This window comes from Colletotrichum karsti (genome assembly GCF_011947395.1).
Source record: "Colletotrichum karsti strain CkLH20 chromosome Unknown Scaffold8, whole genome shotgun sequence".
NCBI lineage: Eukaryota > Fungi > Ascomycota > Sordariomycetes > Glomerellales > Glomerellaceae > Colletotrichum > Colletotrichum karsti.
The window spans coordinates 881,352-901,652 of record NW_024065908.1 but is presented as its reverse complement, the minus strand read 5'-3'; the positions used below and the strand labels follow the sequence as shown (position 1 = coordinate 901,652).

Here is a 20,301-nt window from a genome sequence, read left to right as displayed (position 1 = left end):
GTGTGGATTGAGCATCGTGGCTTTGGTTAACGAAGAGATTTTTACGGGTTTGGGTTTGGTTGTCTTGGGGACTCGTGAAAGTGGTTCATTACGTTTTACAGTCATTTCATCAGGCCGCCGCATGATATCTAATTTCCCAGCGGTTGCGGCCGCTTAGGCCCGCAGACCGGTCCATCTACTCGTCTTGTCAACGACGAAGGATGACTCCAAGAAGTCGCCGCGACTGCTGGTTCCCACCAGAATACCGTACTTGCCAGCATCACTACGCCAGCAGTCCTCAAGCTCGGCCCAGTAGCTAGTTGCGCGCAGCAAGTCCAGTGTGATCTCAGCCGTGGTGCTGGCACCGGCCTCAAGCGTGACCTTCGAGAAGCCCTTCAGCTCCTTGGCCGGGCGAGTGATGGTGTCGCGAATGGTGCATGTCAGAGGCGTGTTCGCCGCGGGCGTGACGTAAGCCTGGACGACCTCAGAACCGGAGCGCGAGCCGGTGTTGGTGACCTTGACGCGGATGGTGACCGTGTTGTCCGAGTCCCGAGAGACTTCAAGGTCGGAGACGTTGAAGGTTGTGTATGACAAGCCGTGGCCGAAGGGGAAGAGGGGTGTGATATCGAGTGTGTCGTACCAGCGGTAGCCGACGTAGACGTCTTCGCTGTAGAGCACGCGGCCGTTGTCGGAGCGGAAGTTGAGGGCGGCCGGGTTGTCGGCCACGCGGCGAGGCATCGTAACCGGGAGCTTTCCAGCCTGCGTGAAAGAAAGTCAGAAACTTGATCTCATCATCCAAGACCCAATAGGAGAGAACTTACCGGGTTGACTTCGCCGAAGAGCACATCGGCAATGCCGTTGCCGCACTCGTTACCACCGAACCAAGATTGAACCACCGCGCCGGCCTGGTCGATCCAAGGCATGGAAACGGGTGTTCCGCTCTGAATGACCACAGCAGTGTTGGGGTTGGCAGCCAACACGGCCGCGATCAAATCATCAGTGCCAGGGGGCAAGGCCATGTGAGTCCTGTCGAAGCCCTCAGACTCCCACTCGCCGCTGAGACCAGCGCAGATGACAACCTGGTCAACACTCTTAGCAACATCAACTGCCTCCTGGATCGCGGTCTTGGGCTCAAGCCTAGGGCATCCGCTGAAGCGGACACCACCCTGACCGAAGTCAACGGTGCCGGACGGCTTAATCTTGCTGGTCTTGGAGCAGCCGAAGCGCACGAGGACGCGGTAGCTCTTTCCAGCCTCGAGGTGCAGGCGTCCCAACTCCTCGACGGTTCCACAGCCGAGGAAGCTGCTGCCCAGACGCTGGTTCTCCACGTTGGAGACGACCAGCTTACCATCGATGTAGAGCTCGCCAGTTCCGTGGACCGAGAGACCAAAGTCCCACTCGCCGGATCTCTCCGGGGTGAGGACTCCCTCAGTCTCGGCCCACCAGAGCTCGTTGAGGTCGGGGTTCTCGTAGTCGACGAACCAGATGTTGGCGTCGTCGAGAACGCGCTCCTCGAGGGCCTTGCGAGAGTCGGCAGCGCCGTTGGGCGCCGGGGGGTCGTTGTAGATGCGAAGCACAAATCCCTTCTGCTTGCCATCTGGGGTGCGGAGGTTCTTGCCGAGGAGGGGTAGGGACTGGTGGCCATACGCGCCCTGTGAAAACACGACGTCCTTAGCGAGGCCCTTGATGCCCTCCAAAGGCGTCACAGTGTTGTATGCCCTGAGACCAGCGCTTCCACCGCCGCAGTATGTCGCGATCGTAGCGTTGGGTCCAATGACAGCAACCTTCTTGTTCTTGTCAAACGGCAAGATATTCCTCTCGTTCTTCAGCAGCACCTGTGACTTGGCAGCGGCTTCGCGCAGCAGAGCGATGTGCTCAGGGGTGTTGGCCTCGGTCTCCGGGGCGTTGGGCGGAATTTTGGTGTTCTCAAGGCCGTGCTTAACCAGCTTCAGGATGTTACGCACCGCCGAGTCCAGTACAGAGCGCTTAACCTTGTTTGCTGTCACCGCGTGGGCAAGGGTCTCGCCACGCCAACGGGTAGGTCCAGGCATCTCCAGGTCAAGGCCGGCATTGATGGCCTCGGACGTGCTGTAAGTGCCGAACCAGTCGGACATGACCAGACCATCCCATTTCCACTCGTCCCTCAGGATCTCTTGCAGAATGTGCTTGTTCTCGGCTGCGTGGTGACCGTTCAGCTGGCTGTAGGAAGTCATGACAGCCTTCGGCTTAGCCATCTCAATGGCGATCATGAAGGGGACCAAGTAAATCTCGCGCAGCGCGCGCTCTGTGACAATGGCGTTGACAGCCATGCGCTCGCTTTCCATGTCATTGCAGACATAGTGCTTGAGGGTAGCTGCGACGCCCGACTTTTGGACGCCGTTGATGTAGTGACCGGCGAGGATACCCGACAGCACAGGGTCTTCGGAGTATGACTCGAAGCCGCGTCCACCGAGAGGGCTTCGTTGGATGTTGACGGTAGGTCCGAGGAGAACATGGGCGCCCTTTGCGTGAGCCTCGTCCGAGAGGAGATTTCCTATGCGCTGGACAAGTTCTGTGTCGAATGTCGCGCCGATGGCAGTGCCGCATGGAAGGCAGGCGGAGGGAGTGCTGTCGAAGAAGTGAGTGCCGCGCACACCGTTGGGGCCATCGGAGAGGCGGATAGGGTTGATGCCCAGGCGCTCAATGGTTTGTGTATGCCACCAGCCGTTGCCTACAGTCTCATTAGAAATGAACGTTCAGTCGAGGTTGACGGGAAGCTCACCAGCTGTGAGGGCGACCTTTTCCTCCACAGTCAGCTGCTCAAGTAGTGCCTCGACATCCATTGTGGCACGATTTGTGGTAGGATCTCTGAGAAGATTCGTACAAGCGATTGAACAGGTGCGTTTCAAACCTCAACTCGAAGAAACACACAGAAGAACGTCTGGCACTTGAAGGAAGCGGAAAATGCGCAACTCCATGAGCGATCGTCTTTATTGCTGGAGCAGGCGCGGGGAGCTCCAAGTCTCCAAGATCCGCCTGGGTAAACCGCGGGGTTTTGGCCCACAGAGAGGGCCATCAAATCGAGCTGCGACAGGCATGACGTAGATCTATTCAAAGTCCATGGAAAATATCTGGGTCTGGCGTCCACATGCTTCAAGAGCGTCGCGTAGCAAGTGAGCGGTCGCGAGTCGCGACACTCACGGCGCAAGAGTTGGAGATGTTGGAGGCGGAGAAATGCGAGTCGGCCGGCAAGTCGGGCAGAAACCCGTCCTCGACCAATTTGGTATGTGGAGGCATGAGATGGTCCGAGCTTAACAGTTGGAGATCCCACCGGCGGCAGCCAAGAATTCATTTCTCCGCCTCGGTCTCGACTCCTTCAACTCAACACCATTATTCCCACCATCACGATACCCAACTGACTCAATTCTCCGCCTCCTTGTTGTGCTTCGCTCCCGCACAAACACGAACATCCCACTCTTCATTCTATACCATGTGGGTCGTATGGGCCCCCGCGAGAGCCTACATGGCGGAGTTCTTCTCCATGGGGGTCGCAGCATCAGACAGTTCTGGCCCCATGGGCCATGCATGACCCGATTCCCTCGCTCCGGAGCAACACGCGACGACCGGGGCATCGGGATGAAGGACTCCACACCTTCGTTTTTTTTCGTTTGCGTTTCCAAGAACACGCAGGAATGATTCCGTCCTCCCACGTGCAAGGGGATATTATATAGACCTACGCCTGTCCCTAAGGCCGTTCCGCGATGCTTCCCGGTGTCACGGTCCCTATAGACTCGATAGAGTCCAGACAATTCAACAACGACTTCATCAATCAGGTTGCCTCACCGTGAAGCTGCTGACCCCTTTCTTCGTTGCCTTTTGTTATCCACGGCTTTCGGGAGTTGACCGAACATCATCATCGTCACCATGGCGAAACCTGTCGAGGAGCTCAACAGCCTGCCGAGCGACGGCAAGTCGTGGTGGAAGCATGGCTACCTGATCAAGCTCAACTTCATCACCATGTCGATGGTTCTGTTTTGTACGTGGCCGGCTTTGCGACTCTATCCCAGCCTTGATCTCGACCCGACGACTAATATAGGACCATTCTAGCCTCCGCCAACGGTTACGATGGAGGAATCATGGGCGGTCTCCTCGCCCTGAACACATGGAACACCTTCATGGACTTTCCCACCGGAGCGTATCTCGGCTGGATCGGTGCCATCTACTGGCTCGGCAACGGCATCTCGTTCCCCGTCGCCGCCTGGGTGTCCAACCGCTGGGGCCGCAAGCCCGGTATCTACATCGGCTACGCCTTTCTCATCCTCGGTGTCGGCTTGCAGGCCGGGGCCCCGAACGAAAAGACCTTCACTTACTCCCGTCTCATCATCGGAGTCGCCGCCTCTTGGCTCGGTAACGCAGCTCCCTTGCTGATCAACGAGATCGCCCACCCGAAGCAGCGATCCGTCGCCAATGCTCTTTTCATGGTCGGCTGGTACTTTGGTGGTAAGTCCCGGACGAGCTCGAAGAAGACATCCAGAAATTGACCCGGTTGTGATTAGGTACTCTCTGCGGATGGGTCACCTTCGCCTGCAGAAACATTCCCTCCGACTGGTCGTGGAGAATTCCCGTCCTCTTGCAGATCGTCCTCCCCTTCGTGGCTCTGCCCGGTTTCCTCATGTCTCCCGAGAGTCCCCGCTGGCTCATCAGCGTCGGTCGTGTTGAGGAGGCTACCGAGGTGATTGCCAAGCACCACGCCGGAGGTGACCGATCGAACGCCCTCGTCCAGTACCAGGTCGTCGAGATCCAGGCCACAATCAACGCCGAGAAGGAAGCATCCTCCAGCGCCTCATACGCAGACATGGTCAAGACTCCCGGAAACCGCCACAGACTCTTCATCTCGGTGACTCTTGGTATTTTCGCTCAATGGGCAGGTATGTATCGGTCTATTAGTACACTTAGTTAGCACGCTGGACTCTAATTAACGACGTGGTACCCCAGGCAATGGCGTAGTTAGCTACTACTTGCCTTTGTATGTCTATCGCTCTTCTGTAACACACACACACACCTGCTGACCTGTCTAAAGGATTCTCAACTCCGTCGGAGTCACTTCGGTTACGAACCAGACTTTGATCTCGGCATGCCTGAACGTGTGGAACCTGCTCTGGGCCATCGCGGCCGCAACCAACGTCGACCGCCTCGGCCGCCGCTTCCTCTTCCTGACCTCGGCCAGCGTCATGTTGTCCAGTTTCATCGTCATCACCGGTCTCAGCGCCAAGTTCGCCGAGTCCGCCTCCGCCAGCGTCGGCCTCGCAGTCATCCCCTTCCTCTTCATCTTCTTCGCCGGCTACGACATCGCCATGTAAGTTCTCGCAAGCCGACATCATGTTAACTGTATTAACACGAACCGCAGGACCCCCTTCCTGACAGCCTACCCCTGCGAAATCTGGCAATTCTCGTTGAGATCTCGCGGCTTGACGGTCACGTGGTGCGCTTCGGTCACGGCTATCTTCATCAACACCTTCGTCAACCCCATCGCCCTCGAGTCCATCCACTGGAAGTACTACTTCGTCTTCATCGTCATGCTGGCCCTCCTCCTCGTCACCTCCTACTTCGCCTACCCCGAAACCCGCGGTCACACTCTGGAGCAGATCGCCGTCATCTTCGACGGAGACAGCGCGGCCGCGCCGCCGCCCGCGGTGACCAGCGAGAAGATGGAGATCATGGTCGCCCACGGCGACGAGCCGGAGAAGAAACAGGACGTTTGAAGGGAGGTGGAGCAGATGCCGTAGAGTATACTAGTATAATGGGCGTATTGTTTAATGTCATGGTCGATTTACCTCCTCCGCCAGGTCAAAGAACATCTGAATGGCCTCCTCTCTCCAAGTATCAGCCTGCAGAGACGCGCCCTTCACAGCGCTGAAGACGAATTCCATCGGCTCTTCGCGCGAGTACGGCGGCCATGTGACGTTACCTCCAAGCACTAGTCTCAAGATATCAGCCAGCTGCGCAATAGGTTCCAGGGGGTTCGGTGTGAACTTACGTCGATGGTGATTCGGCGACCCGTACACCACAAAACTGATCCACATCCGACTCATCACCTCCGCCAAATCCTCAAACCTCCTCCTCATCCCAGCGTCCTCCGGAAACGGGTCCACCTCCCACCCGGCCCCCTCCTTATTCCCAAACACGAACGGGATCTCCATGAAATGCGTCGCCCCCATCGTCTCCGCATCCACGTGCGCCGGCACCGTGTCGAAGAAGTAACTATAGCAATCCACCCCTCTCTCAGCCCACGCCCGCGCCGCGAACCTCTTCCCCGCGTTGAACATGGCGTCCCCGACGAACAACGCCGTCCTGCCGTACTCGGCCCCGAGCTCCGGCCCCGGGTGCGCCAGCACCGTACCCAGTCCCGCCGGGGAAGGGTGGTCGATCTCGTCACCGTAGAGCGCGAACCACCGCCTTACGAGCTCCTCCGGCAGCGGCTTGCCGCCGTTGGAGGCGGCCGCACCGATGCCCGCGAAGTCGGCGAAGGTGTTCAGCGGCCCCGGCATGGCGAATTGCAGGATGGAGGTGGCTTCGTTGCGGGTCGTGCCGATGAGGAGGGGGACCTTGACGAAGGCGCCCGCGCGGAGGAGGTTGTAGCTCGAGTTCGTGAGGATGTCGTCGGCGTCGATGGTGACCGCGTCGGAGTAGCCGAGCAGAAGGCCGGCGCGCTGGAGGAGCGATGCCGGGGTTGTTCGGAGACAGGACATGGCGGCGGCTCCGCGGGGACACCCGGTGATGTTGAGGATCGTGTCGAAGTGCGCCTCCTTCTCGGCGGGGGTCATGGGGGGTGTCGTGGAGAAGGGCGGGCCGCTTTGGGCGATGGCGCCGCTGAAGAGGGCGTCATCGCGGCCGGTGAGGTGGTGGCCGACTGAGAACCCGCCCGCGGACTGCCCCGCGATGGTCACGCGGGAGGGGTCCCCCCCGAAGTCGGCGATGTTCTCCCGGATCCACAGCAGGGCGCGGCGCTGGTCATGCAGGAGCAGGTTCGTGCCCGCCTCGGCCTCGACCGCCGCGCCGTACATCATGCCGAAGACGCCGAGGCGGTAGTTGATACTCACAAAGATGACGGGGGTCCCCATCGCGACGGACTCGCGGACGAGGAAGGAGCCGTTGTAGCGCGGGTCGACGGCGCTGCCGTCCTGGAAGCCGCCGCCGTGGATCCAGACGAGGACGGGCATCGGGACCGGGACCGGGACCGGGGCGGGGCCGGGGGAGGGGGAGGGGCGGATGATGTTGAGGTGGAGGCAGTCTTCGTCCTCGCGGTGCTTGGCGGGTTGTGTGAGGCCCGGGACGGGTAGGACGTTTCCGATGCACCACGGTCCATACTCGTCTGCGAGTCTCGTGAAGCCGGGCCATGGTTTGGAGGGGGCGGGGCGGCGGAGACGGAGGTCGGCGAGGGGAGGGGAGGCGAAGGGGATGCCTAGGAAGAAGTCTTGGTTGTAGGATGGGTTGTGGGCGCCGGCTAGAGTTCCGTTTTTGATGGTGACGAGGGGCGGTGTGTTTGGTGTTTGTGAGAATGGTGGCTGGGAGGAGAGGGCGGCTGCTGTGGTTTGGAGGAGGGTGAAGAGGAGCCATGGGATGAAAGTGGGAGATGCCATTTTTTCTCTCGTGGTTGAGTCTGGTCTCTACATAGCCTGAGGGGAGAAACGATACGATGAGAATACGGTCCAAGTAGAGTAGTATCAAGTGAGGTGAGCGGATATATTGCTAGTAATGTCTCACTCGATAGTGCCAGAGGCTTTTGAGTTGCGCTGGTCTTTCCGACCGCAAGCCGAAACAGACATGCCAACCCGAATCCGACATACTGAACCTCGAAATAATAGGTAATCTCTACCGTACGAGATCATCTCACAGTCTCTTCATTCGCCCGTCGCTCCGTATTCGATGGGGGGGGACCGGAAGTCCGTGGCTCGGCGGTGTAACACCAGGGCTTAGATGAGATCGGTTCTCGGGGGCGGATGACGCAGAGCTCAGCTCAGCTGCTTAAACATACAGCGATGATGGCTTGTATGCCTTCCTTCGCGCCTTTCTGCAACCGCTGCATTTGTCTCCGTGGGCTGTGGAGAGTATTCCTCCAGTAGACGGTCTTTTGGGTATGTATAACATGCACGAACCGCTGATCCGCTCCATGATACTTGCTCCCGGGGTAGAAAGCCATCTCTACGGGCAACGGTATCATTCGATGCGTGGATTTGCTTGAGCCGGGAGGATCATCTCTAGGCGACTCCACGACATAGCACGGCATGTCCTTCAAGCCATGTAGTAAATGTACGATGGTATGATGACCCGGCTGTTCATTTAGCTACAATCATCATATAAATCTCATCAGTGAACCTGAGGTCTTTTATTATCACCTCTAAGTGCAGCAATATCGTAAAACACACAAGCACGAACGGTCCGAAGCTCGTGTTCGAAGAAGTCAACATGCTTCAGGCCAACAGCCTTGAACCGCATCTCATCCACAGCGCCGCCATCATGATGAGCCCGGATCGACGCCAGACTCATAGTCGAAAATGCGGTGGAAACCACCCCGTGGGCATGCGGGCGTCACAACAACACATGATGTGGCGTCTTTCATGTCACCAACGCGAGCGAGCGAGGAACTGCATGGCATGCTAGGCACAGTCCTTTGCCAGCTTCCTCCTAGACCAGTGAAGGCCTCAAGGCATATTCGGTGAAGGATGCGTGTATGATTGGCTCTTCAAGAAGCAGGAGGGACCACTTCCGGCTGACCACGTTTCCCGGTCACTTCCAGTCTCAACAGGAGGAGTTCGCGTTCCTTGTCTCAGAAGCAACGCATCGTTTTGCGTGGACCAACACAAGCAGGCTGTGCCTTACCGCAGGTGTTGAAATAACGTGGCTGCATGGCATCGAGTGCAAAAGAAAAGAAAGAAAAAAAAAAGACGCATAGGGAGCAGCTGCGAATGCGCGTAGAGTGGTCAAATGAGATTGCAGGAAGCAAGGAAACAGGCGCGAAGGATCCGATGCCATTGACCAACGAATAGAGAGCGTCGGCAGACATGTACACGGCGCTTATTCAGAGGGCCGTCGGCTAGGAGAAGAGGAAGAAGGGGAAAAAAAGCAAAGATTCGGTAGTTGCTTGGCGGCTTCACGGAATCGAGTGAGGACGGCCAGGAAAGTCTGAGTCCAATAACCGTCATCTGTTCCCGGGTTCCCAAGACAAAAGTTGACGCGGGAGAAGGGCGGGAAGAGGTCTCTCGACCCGGCCGCGGCCCAACCTCGCACAGACACGCGCGCGCCGGGAGACGGAGCAGGGCAGACGCAGCGTACGGCCCGGACTTGGGTTATGGCGGGGAGCAAGCAGACTGTCGTGACATGGGGTGGGAAATGCTCCGAGTCGTCGACGGCCAACGACAGTGGTGGAGGCCGGATCCAATGGGTGGTCTGCATCACATGGCGCGCGTCTCTACCTCTGTTTCTCTCGCGACGGCCGGAGGAGCCTGTTGTCGGCTGGCCGGGTGGCTGGTGGACAGGACGGAGGGCCGTTTTGGATGGAGAGCGCTTCAGGGCAGAAGGAAAGATAGGCTCAAAACGATCGAGGAAGCGTCGAGGCTCGAGAGCCGCGCGCGGAGTGAAGCAGGAAAAGATGAAGATGGAGCAGAGTCGGAAATAGAGCAGACCGCCTGGGGAGGAGAAGAAGCCTGGATGTAAACAAGTCGAGAGAGATGGATAAATGATGGCAATTCCGATGTTGGGAAGGAGGAAAGTGAAGCTCGTGATCATCTCGTTTTCCTCACTCCCGTCGTACCCCGCGGCCTCCATCTTGGCACATATCCATCGCTCTGCATCCTTCTTTCCTTGCCCAGCTGTCGTATTCTGTTCCCGGCTTTTGGTTGCTGCCCCACATCGATCACGAGTCTGACGACGACAGAGTTTTCTCTCTCTTGCTTCCTCTTTGCCCAAAGGCATCATATCATCGATATTTTTTGAGCAGTTCGTCATCAACTGTCCTGCCACCGTTAGCTTCGGAACTTTGCTCCAGCCAACGGAATCTCGAATCTGCCTTGCCACTCGTCACTCGTCACTCGTCACTCGTCGGGGGCCGGCTCTCGACACATATTGCCGGTAGAGGAAGCATCTGCAAGATCTTGTGGACGAACGTTGGGATTTGTTGCAGGTGAGTAAAAAGCCGCCGGCGCCGGACAGCTGCCAATCAAAAGAAGTCAGCACTAAGAATAGTAAAGTGGAAAGATTCCCGCGGAACGCAGCCCGAAGACGGCGTCCCTGGTCCCTGGCACTCGCACTTGCTGTCATCTCGAGAGAGGGTTCCTACTGGCTACAGTGGACTCTTTCTAGCGCCTTCCCAGCGGCCTGCCCGTCCCCGTCGCTGCTGCTCTGCCTCCAGGTCTGCACGACACCTCACCTCAGCCTCTAACAGCGTCCAATCACGACTTCAATTCCAACTTGAGAGGTTCTTCTTACATCGAGCTTTCTGCGACTACCGGACTCGTCGAGTGGCTCTGCTATCCGTCTCTCCATTTCTGTCCACTTGGTTCTGCGGCTACTCGTTCGTCGTAGCGAATTCTCAACCGTCACTGGACAATTGCATTTCACAGGTGCCGGTAACCTGTCCCGGACGTCCAATCCCGTCACGACGCCTCCAAAACGAAACATCGCACATCATCGTCATCGTCACCGTCACCGTCCACAGGAACCAAGACTCGTGGGCTCCTTGCTACCCGACGGCGACCTTATACCGAGTCCGGCCAAGAAAGTCTCATCCTCCACACTTCCCGGGCGAGAGGCCACGAGGCATCCACGATCGCGCCACGGCACAAACGGTGATCCGCCTTCGCCGTCCGCCAACCGCTTTGCTAGTTTCGTGCTCCCACAGCACCAACAGCATCAACACCAACGCCGACGCCAACACCAACAAACCACCCGAAAGAGCACGCATCCCATCACAGTACAGGGCAACCAACAGCACACCAGACACCAGACACCATACACCAGACACCAAACACCAGGCACAGCGCATCATCACAACCATCACAGGCGTCAATCACAGACCCCAAATTTGCCCGCTTTCTTCTGGTGCGCAACGAACCGATTCGTCCAGAAGCGGAAATCCAATAGGCAAATTAGCCTCCCGTCACCAGCATCAGCACCAGCACCAGCATCAGCAGCTTCGAATCCCTGTCCCTCCCCGTCGCGCGCTGTCTCCGTTTCCTGCAGCAGGCTCAGCACGCACTAAGGCAGTGAACACCACACACCACACGCGCCCACTCCTCCAATCGAGTCGTCGCTTGTCCGGCCTCATCAACCAATCAAACCACTCCCGCCCACCGTCTTGTTGCCGCTTTAACGACATCCCGGCTTCACCTCTCTCGACTCCCGTCCCTTCTCTTTACTTCTCCCCCACCACCACGCTTCCTGTTCGTGTCTCCCGCTCTCAACCACGCTCCCGCCGCGCGCCACGCCTCGATTCTCGTTGGACCATCCTCCTCTGTTGTCACCAACGCATCACGACTCCTCTTCACCTCACAGGATCCTCCACGCGCTACGGATACAGCAGCCTCCTCGTGCAGCCTCTCTGAACAGTCACCCCCCCTCCTCTCGCGGGATTCTCATCACCACACCCCCCGGCGCACCCCTCCTTCTGCCCCTCTCATCGGCCGGCCTACGAACCAAAGACGCACTGCCAGCCTGTCTGTCTGCCTGCTGCGATTCTCTTCCGCCGCCCACCCGCGTCCAAACGCTTCCTTGACGAATAGCACTGCCCTGTCATTTCCCACCCGTTCACCCCCCCAGCAACCCCAGACCAGACTTCCGGGAAGGCACATCAGCTCTCTCGACTTGCCGCCGCCAGAGCTTAACCTCGCCCTGCGGCCCTCTTTCAACCTTAGCTGCCGCTCACTCACCACTTACACTACAACCATCCAAGCGCCCTCGACCTCGCCTCGCACGCATCTCCTCCAACTAATATAACGTCCTCCCACCCTCACAACTGCCGACCTTTCCTCTCTTTCTCTCCCACAGGCGACTTTGTCTCTGCGGCTTGTAGGCAGCTTCGACTTCCTCCCTCACCAAGTCAGAGTCATTCACTTGATTCGACACCTCTCTCCGGTATTCACTCGCTATTACCTCACGCTCACCCACCTCTCCCGCCTCAAGTCATCATGCCCGGCAACAAGCCCAAGTTGGCCCAACTGGCCACGCCTGTCACCAGTACCTTTCCCTCTGAGACCATCTTCTCCGCCTCGACGCCCATCTCAGCTAGGCCCGTGTCTTGCAAAGACCTCCCTATCAAGACACCCATCAGCCCGCCTACAGCCTACATGGACTTCCTCAAGGTCATGTCTCTCAACTCGCCTGCCGCCTTCAAGCCATCCACCTCCGGCGAGACCACGCCCGAGTCGACCCCGGAGTCCGCGCCATCAACCGCCGCCAGCGACGAGACCGATGTCTCTTGCAAGTGTGAGCTCCAACACAAGAGCCCGGCCACTGCTCCCGCGATCCCTCCCAGCCCATTCACCCAACTGCCAATGTCCGCGCCTGCCACCGGCGCAAACTGTTTCCCAAGCCTCAAGATTCCGCCCTCGCCAGCGGTATCCCATCTCGACTCTCCCATCAGCGGCAGCACCATCCGGTCACCATTCAGCGCCAGATCCGTCCAGTCAGTATTCGACTGGGACGCCGCCCTCAAGGCGAAGAGGTTAAACGACGCCAAGAAGCCTTCGAGGACAAGCGTGAAGCACATCCGTGAGGTCGTCACGCGAACAGTCACGTACACGCCGAGAATGAACCCGGCACCGAAGGGCAAGAGGAGGAAGGTGGAATGATTGCCAGATTACGAGCAAACGAACACATCACCAACACAATCAAATCACATCCCTGCATTTTCTTTGTCTAATTACATCCAACACCAACACACACCACACCACCAACATACATCACCTCACGACAGGCTCAGCGCCACCGGCACAAAAGGAAATGTGATGAAGCAGGCTCTTCCCACGCAGGGAGTTATTTCAATCGGCATGACTTTACGGAAAGCACACCAGCGCTCTTCACCAGCGCAAAAACAATTCAAACGTCAGGGCGGAGAGGCGGAAATCTATTCATGATTTGGGCGGGATTATCTTGCGCGCAAAGACAGGAGGAAAGCGACTCGATTTTTATTTTTCCATCATTTCATCCAATCTAACATTGGGGACAAACCGGAGTTCTTTGGCGTCATCTACACGATGCTCATGTTCGATACCAGGAACCATAGGGGTGGAAAGGGCTGGAATATGCCCTTGTCTTGTCTTTTTTGGCGGGTGGAAGATCCTAAGAGAACCAACGGTGGAGAGAGAAGGAGGAGGAAAGAAGCTCAACCGCGAGCAGGAGGAATACCTTACCTAGTACACAGCGAAGCCAGGTAGCCTAATCAGCATACTGTGTATATCTACTCCATCTACACTTGCCTGACCGCAACATCGTGTGTGTGTTTGTTTGTTTATCGTTTCACGGCCGACTCGGTCGTGCAGCCAGCGGCCGTCGATGCGGCCTGCGCGTCCGTTTATTTTGGTCCACTCCGCCCATGGCCCGCGGCCGACTGAGAGGCCGTTGATCGGAGGATGGAAAACAGCCACCACGAGTGTTGGATAAGTGTAGACTTCGTGTTGGCGCTTTTTGAAGGACAGGATACCAAACATGGTGAGATTACGATGCCAAACATATTCATCCCAGGTGCGTGGTTTGCCCGGGCTTGGACATGGTGTGGACTTCCCGGGTTGTTGGTGTTGGCGAGCTTTGACCTGAATGAGGCGCATTACACTGGGCATGGTGTTTTCCGATGAGCAAATATTCCCGATAGACGGGAACACAATCAGAGGAAGGATTACATTGTTAGAGAGATCACAACTCATAATCGGGAAAAGTCCACACAGCTCGTCAGCTTTTTTTGCCCACCTCCCGCCTCGATCTAAGTCGACACAGCGGCTGCTGTTGGAGGGTCATGGGGAACCATCCCGCCGCCGTCTCAGGGGAGGAGAAAACCGTATTAAGCAGGGAATCGGATGTAATAATTTGTCGGTCTTGTGCTCTCTATCTTCTTTGGATTGGGAGGTTATGTGGTGGGAAGAGTCCGGATTGCGGTGCATTCGAACTGGAGGGGGGCACGGAAGATGGTGCAGCGATCCCATCGCGCTACCTATCTTTCACTATGCATGCCTACTTCTACTAAGAGATTCATCCTGCTGATACCTGTTTGCTGCCGGCCCCTCTGGTGAACGACTGAATTGTAAAAAACACAGCCAAAAAGCCCCCGTGCAAACATATCCATCATCCCCCTCCAAAAGCCTTCCCATCACCTTTTTTTCGTGGGATCCGAAACGTCGTGTGTGTTACGCGCACGCCCCCCCTCCCCGCGTGTGGTGTGCTTTCTAAGAGATGTTTTGCAGCTGTTCGCGATTGAGATCCAAGGAGCGTCCCTCCAATCGTTGCCGGCCACACACGCACATCCACAGAAAAAAGATGGATGAGTAGAAAAGAAGGTGCGTAGGTCATACGGGGCGGGAACCGTTGACTGCGTCGCGTGGCCGCCAGAAGGGAAGAAAAAAGAGAGTCGAAAAGTACTGAGCATACAGGAATCTCGAAAGGACTGGACGCCCCCCCCCCGGCAAAAGCAGCCCGCGCGACCATGCCGGATCCAGCCATGGTACGACCCGGGATCCCGGGCGCTGCAGTGGTCGCTACGGAGGAACCACTGGTCCCCCCCAGTCACCTCACTTTGCTAAGCGCCTGTCTCTAGTCGGCGTCCGGGGTCGTGATTGGCTGGAGTCTGACAGGGGCGCCGCTCCGTGTCCCGGCCGTCACCAACGGACGGCGGGGGGACGGACGGGATTGGTCGAGGGGTTAAGCGCCCGGCTGGCTCTGGTGTGGGGATTCCCTCGCAGTTGAGGATGAGGGACGATGTTGTTTTTCCCTTTCGTTTTGATTGAGGAAGGGGGGAAAGGACTTTTAGAGTGCTTGCTGTATGCGAAGCGAGTCACTTTTTGAGGCGTGAGCCCGGTGAGGGTTGGTTCTGTGCGAAAATGTGAGATGACATTGAGTGAGTCTGAGTTGGATCATGCTGGTTGATTCTTGCACATCTAGACTCTTTCGACGACAGCCACCAGACTGGTTGGTTATCAACCAAGGCTTCCATCTGGCGGTGAAGGAAAGGCTCAAGCGAACTGTACGGCACTAGGACCGGTATCCTCGTTCCGCACACTAGCATCATGTCGAAAGCGCATGTCTGGACCACATTAGCCCACGTCCACAGACGACGAAACGACAGACCAACCGCGATTGTGACGAGTCCCCTCTCAGATGCAGCGTCGGCAGCGCGAGCGCGATAGCGAGCAACAACAAACACAGCAGCGTGTCTGCCCGCAGTCGTCATCCCGGTGAAGCGTTGTATGAGAGCTGTCATTCCCTGTGTTGTGTAGCCCTCACCGAAGACTATTTCGGCGTAACGCAGCGCATCCTTCCGCCCAACCTCCTCCTCAAACACTCAAACACATCTCGCAGACCCCGCGTGATTGGACGGCAGGGGGAGACAGAAAAATCTCCGATCCAAAACGAAGCGTCGTGGTGTCTGACTGGATGTCTCGAGAATCTGATACCGCATTTAGAACCCGTTGCCGCGGGCTCTTTCGGACCCTGGTTCTCGATGAAACAGAAGCCAAGATGCCCCTGACGGGTTCGTCAAATGAACATGTCGAAACAGGAGTGTCAATCTCAGCCGAGTGATTGGTTCTTCCCGTGATACGATTTCTTGACCGGTGATCTCAAAAGCTGAGGTGCAGCTTTGCAGGGGACGGCCCCGCCGTTTCAGAGTCTTCTTTCGTTCCTTCGATGCCTTCCAAGGGTCGGATGCGTGTGATGATCTCCGAAGATCACGTCCTATTTTTGGGTGTGCCATGCTCGTGTTCGTCACCCGCTTTCCATGCTCGTAAGTTGACCTCAGCTGAGCTCGTAGACTGGATTCAAATGAGTTCATTGTCGAGATGGCTCTGAAGGACCCATGGCGAGAAGCTGGCCATCGAATCACGCCGGTTGATCGACTGTTGCAATATGCCTCCCGTCCTCGAGGCGCCGGATCTCAGGGCAATTTCCGCTTCGGGTGGCACTAGGCAATATCCCGAGAAGTTCGCCGCCACGGCTCTGAATCAAGGCACTGAGGAAATGATTGAGAGGTTCAATACTTGATTTGGGTTCTCGGACTTGATGCGCCCTTAATCCACCAGCTTCACTTCCTTGGCCACAGCGTTGCAGAGCACCACCTTGACGCCCGCACCCGTGAGGACATGGATCCACAACCGCTGTGTGTCACTGAGCCGGTCGTTGGCGCTCTTGACTTCGGCGAACATGCACTCCCTCTCCGGCTCCGTCCGCCAGAGTATCAGGTCGGGCAGGCCTCCGCCCCGCTGCCGATACTCCTGCGCCATTACCTTGCAGACGGCAGCCAGAGCGCTTCCGTTGAAGCATCCGACCAGCTCCACGAGATCTTCAACGTCGTAGTCCCAGTTGAGCCCGATGACGCACGTCCTCCGCTCGCGTTCCCTCTCGTCGACCTCTCGGATGATGCGCTCCGCGCCGCCATTGGCAATGTCCACAAGGCGGTGGTTGATCTCCGACGCGCGAGTAGGGTAAAAGGAGTCGGTATGCAAATCCAAGGGACACGTCTGGTACGCTGTCTGGAATACATTGGGTATGTAGAGAAATAGGATGTCGTAGAAGAGGTACGCGAAGAGCGTGCGGACGATACCGCCTTCGGCGTGGAAGCCTTTGTATCCTTGGCTGCGGTACCAACTGAGACACATCTCCTCCACGCTGCATTCGCCATCGTCTTCCATCTCGTCAACCCACTTCGTTTTGGTGCTTGCCTGACGGCCATTCTTGCCTTGGGGGTCGTCTCGTTTGAGCTGAACGCCTTCCACCGTATGCTCGATCGGCTTCTGGAGGCGGACATGACCAAAGTCGTGCTGTAATCGACGAGGTATACGAAGCTGTTTCTCAAGCTTGATAAGTCGCTTCTGCAGGTCGTAATGGTAAATCAGATGACAGTCGTTGTCTTGGAGGCCAGCTTCGCAGGTTGTCGCTGCGATACGCTTCCAATGTTTCTTCTGTAGATCCATGTCTGCAGAAACCGGCTTGCTGTCGAGCGCGTGCATGTAATGCTCTTCCAGCAACGCCTTTCGCTGATACCAACTTCCTCGTCTTGCTGGATGGAAAAGGTGTTGATCTAGGAGCTCGGTGAGCAGTGAATGCTCCCGTTCATGATCTTTCAGCTTTCCAAACACGTAGGCCGCCTTGTGGATAATGCGAGTGTATGAATGAACGGGTGTAAACCTTCTCAGGTACGCACCCTCGCCCTCCTCGTAGACTCGCGCCTCTTTCTCCTGCTCTTCTCTCAACAAGTTCTGCCACCGGGGATACACTCGCTCGAAGATGTCAATAATCTTGCGAAATCCTGCTTCTCCTGGTGGTCCATTGAATTCCAAAACAGAGTCAACCTCAGCTTCAACCCGGATTGCAGACTCGAACTCGAGCACATGCCTCCGAGAGGCGAAGATATTTGTGCTTCGGCAGACAATGTACTCCGGGTAATTACGACGAGCAATGCTGGCAAGAATGATTGCCGTAAGAGACTTCTCAGTCCATTCAGCCGACCGATAAAAGACGAGATGAACTCTTTCGAAGAGCTTGTAAGTCAATGGCGACAACCTGATGCATGGGCCGGTGACAGCCCTGATCTTTTCCAAGAAGTGCCCCGTCTGGTTGGAGTCTTGTCTGCTGAGGGGTGGAGGCGTGTCTCTCCCCTCTCCCAACTGGACCCTAGCGTTTGGCGACTCTCCGCTGCCAGATCTCTGAAGACCATGGGCAAATAGCCCTGTCTGCTGATGACCCGTTCGGCAAAGCGCTTTCACCAAGTCCGCCTTATTCCTCCCATGAAACTTGGCTTCCTTGGCAAGATCCTTGAGTTCATCCAGGCTTAGTAGCGAAGCAGCTTCCTCAATAGTCGTAATGTGCTCTTCTGAGGCATCCGCGAAGGTGAACTTGTCGTCCAAGCTAAACTCCTCGAGATCAACACCCTCGACAGGATTGGTATCCGGCGGAAGTTCAGTTTCTGGGAGATCTCGGACTTCTTGGAGAGATCTTATGGCTGTTTCAGGGTCTGATATATCGCTGTAGTATCCCAATCTGTCCTGGCGATGCCAAGCAGACGTCTTGCGGAGAAACAGACGAACGTAGCTATTGAACCTGTTAGGCGATGAGTGAGGGCCAGCCGGTAACAACCACTCACAGATACTGCGCCTCGTAGTCCAGTTCTTTCCACTCTTTAAACACGTGACTTTCCTTCTCGTCGAACAAATGTGACTCGTCTGCCAAGACGGTATCCAGTGCAAGATTGAAAGCATCAACGTAAATGGAACTTTTGCCCCGAACCCATTTGCGATCCGGTTGAGATGAGTCCTGATGCTCGGCGGGCGCGCTGACTTGGGATCTGCGCATCATCTCGTACTCCTCAATCGCCTCCTTATCCGCCTGGATAGGCGGCAGCGCGCTCTCGATCGCAGTCTGGCGGACATGACGGTCCTTCTCATCCTCTGCGTCAGAAACTTCGTTCACAGTGAGGCCAGAAGTGTCAGCGTCTTCTTCGTCATCGTCGTCGTCGCGATCGCTATCGGCAATCTCGACCTTCATCTTCTTGGCAGGCCTCTCACCCAGTGGCGATGGCCTCGTTGGTGATCTGGACGGTGGCTGCGGCCTGGGCCGTGGCAGCCGTTGTACAAACGCATCCATCGTGCGATGCAGACTGGTTCGACATTGTCAGGCGAAAGATTTGACGGGAATGCGCGGGGCTTGCGGGATTGATCGTCCAGGATGGACGGTGCTGAGTGGCGTCGAACGAGGAAGACGCGCTGGAAACAGGCAGCCGAAGGAGGGAAAGTGCGACTCGCAACGCGACGTCAGGTGACTCCGCGTAAATGAGCTGCCGAGGGGCCGTCGAATCTTCTAATAATGGAATCCACCGCATGATGGCCTGTCCCACGAGCAGTGCTGCTGTCGCGGTCCATAATCATAGAAGAAAATCAGTTGCGATCGCACCACGGCTCAATCGCTCCAAAAAGGTGCAGGATTTGCATTTCTGTAGCTGCCGAAAGCTTGTTTCGCTTCGGCGCACTCCCCAACCTCCCCTCGCAGCTACTCAACGAACATTTCGATCTTGAAAACCGCCAATTACTCGCTTTCGCAGTGAAAGCAGCAGCTGTCCCGCTCAATTGACAATATCCACCTTGAAATAACCGACTTCTTCTCAACCGGTCCTCTTCTTTCGCGTTCCACAATGTCCAACCCACCAACGACAGAACCCGAGCTCCAAGCCCAAGCACCAGCGCCCGCGGATCCGGCTCCAGCTACAGCTCCTTCAACCGCAGAGCCCACAATGCCTCCTGCTCTCATCCCCAACGCGGCCGACGCCAGCGCAACTGCCGACGACACCTCCATGATCGATGCGCCCGAGGCGGCCTCTGTGAGACGCCGCAGCTCAACCCGTGATCATAAGCTTGCGCTGACTTAGGATCCCACAGTCTCCAGCTCCGATACCCCAAGCCGCGGCCGGCGCTCCCAGTCCAGTTCCTGCACGCACCGGAACACCCAGTCGCAACCTGAACAACGGTGAGACCAGCTCCCGCGCCGGCTCCGTCCACCCCGACACGAACGCCGTCAACCTCCCGACGCAGGCGACACCCCATGGCGACAGCGCTCGCATGTACATCAACTCGACAGTCACTGCGTCCCTGCTCGAGGGCATGAAGAAAATCGGCAGAGACCAGTAAGGCTCGGACAGCACTGCAATTTTAAAGAACTGTAACTGACGCATAGGTCACCAGACCTGCAAACCCCTTGAAAGTATTGGGGGAGTTCCTGCTCCAAAAGTCACGCGAACGCGGCGAGCCTGAGTCGAGCTAGTTGCCGGTCACGCATACACCATTCAGCATGGAATAACGCGAGAGACCTTGTGGACCAGCGGAAAGCATATCATGGCTACGAAGAACTTAATTGCAGGAATAGCTCGGCGTTCAGGAGGTATAAAAGAAGTTTATGGGGCTTTCAGCATTAGAGTCTCAGGTCATGTCGACACGGATGATACCACGTTCTCATAAACTTTTGATTAAATCATAGCAGCCCAGCACCGAAACCCGAGACATTGTATATGTTATGTCATGGAAGGAGGAAAACCCTCTTGTTCTTGGATTTTGTCTACTCTTTTTCAAGTTGACGTGTGGGGTGTAACTTTTGTTT

General features: G+C 56.7%; 6 protein-coding genes across 6 annotated transcripts; 3 read left to right on the top strand and 3 right to left on the bottom strand.

Annotated features, from left to right (window-relative positions):
- Positions 1-153: 153 nt before the first annotated feature.
- CkaCkLH20_03391 (uncharacterized protein) lies at positions 154-2,801 on the bottom strand (the record flags this gene model as incomplete). Its single annotated transcript, XM_038886110.1, has 3 exons — positions 154-738; positions 801-2,689; positions 2,741-2,801. 3 exons carry the CDS (start codon positions 2,799-2,801, stop codon positions 154-156), a joined length of 2,535 nt encoding a protein of 844 aa, XP_038748619.1.
- Positions 2,802-3,882: 1,081 nt separating this feature from the next.
- CkaCkLH20_03390 (sugar transporter) lies at positions 3,883-5,720 on the top strand (the record flags this gene model as incomplete). Its single annotated transcript, XM_038886109.1, has 6 exons — positions 3,883-3,994; positions 4,066-4,458; positions 4,515-4,886; positions 4,954-4,984; positions 5,039-5,314; positions 5,366-5,720. The coding sequence occupies 6 exons, from the start codon at positions 3,883-3,885 to the stop codon at positions 5,718-5,720; spliced, it is 1,539 nt and encodes a 512-aa protein (XP_038748618.1).
- Positions 5,721-5,777: 57 nt separating this feature from the next.
- On the bottom strand, positions 5,778-7,598 carry CkaCkLH20_03389 (carboxylesterase; the record flags this gene model as incomplete). The annotated part of the gene is made up of 1 exon (XM_038886108.1): positions 5,778-7,598. The coding sequence occupies one exon, from the start codon at positions 7,596-7,598 to the stop codon at positions 5,778-5,780; it is 1,821 nt and encodes a 606-aa protein (XP_038748617.1).
- Positions 7,599-12,140: 4,542 nt separating this feature from the next.
- CkaCkLH20_03388 (uncharacterized protein) lies at positions 12,141-12,803 on the top strand (the record flags this gene model as incomplete). The annotated part of the gene is made up of 1 exon (XM_038886107.1): positions 12,141-12,803. The coding sequence occupies one exon, from the start codon at positions 12,141-12,143 to the stop codon at positions 12,801-12,803; it is 663 nt and encodes a 220-aa protein (XP_038748616.1).
- Positions 12,804-16,226: 3,423 nt separating this feature from the next.
- CkaCkLH20_03387 (uncharacterized protein) lies at positions 16,227-18,723 on the bottom strand (the record flags this gene model as incomplete). The annotated part of the gene is made up of 2 exons (XM_038886106.1): positions 16,227-18,246; positions 18,299-18,723. 2 exons carry the CDS (start codon positions 18,721-18,723, stop codon positions 16,227-16,229), a joined length of 2,445 nt encoding a protein of 814 aa, XP_038748615.1.
- A 619-nt stretch (positions 18,724-19,342) lies between these two features.
- On the top strand, positions 19,343-19,835 carry CkaCkLH20_03386 (dpy-30 domain-containing protein; the record flags this gene model as incomplete). Its single annotated transcript, XM_038886105.1, has 2 exons — positions 19,343-19,528; positions 19,587-19,835. 2 exons carry the CDS (start codon positions 19,343-19,345, stop codon positions 19,833-19,835), a joined length of 435 nt encoding a protein of 144 aa, XP_038748614.1.
- Between the last annotated feature and the right edge of the window lie 466 nt (positions 19,836-20,301).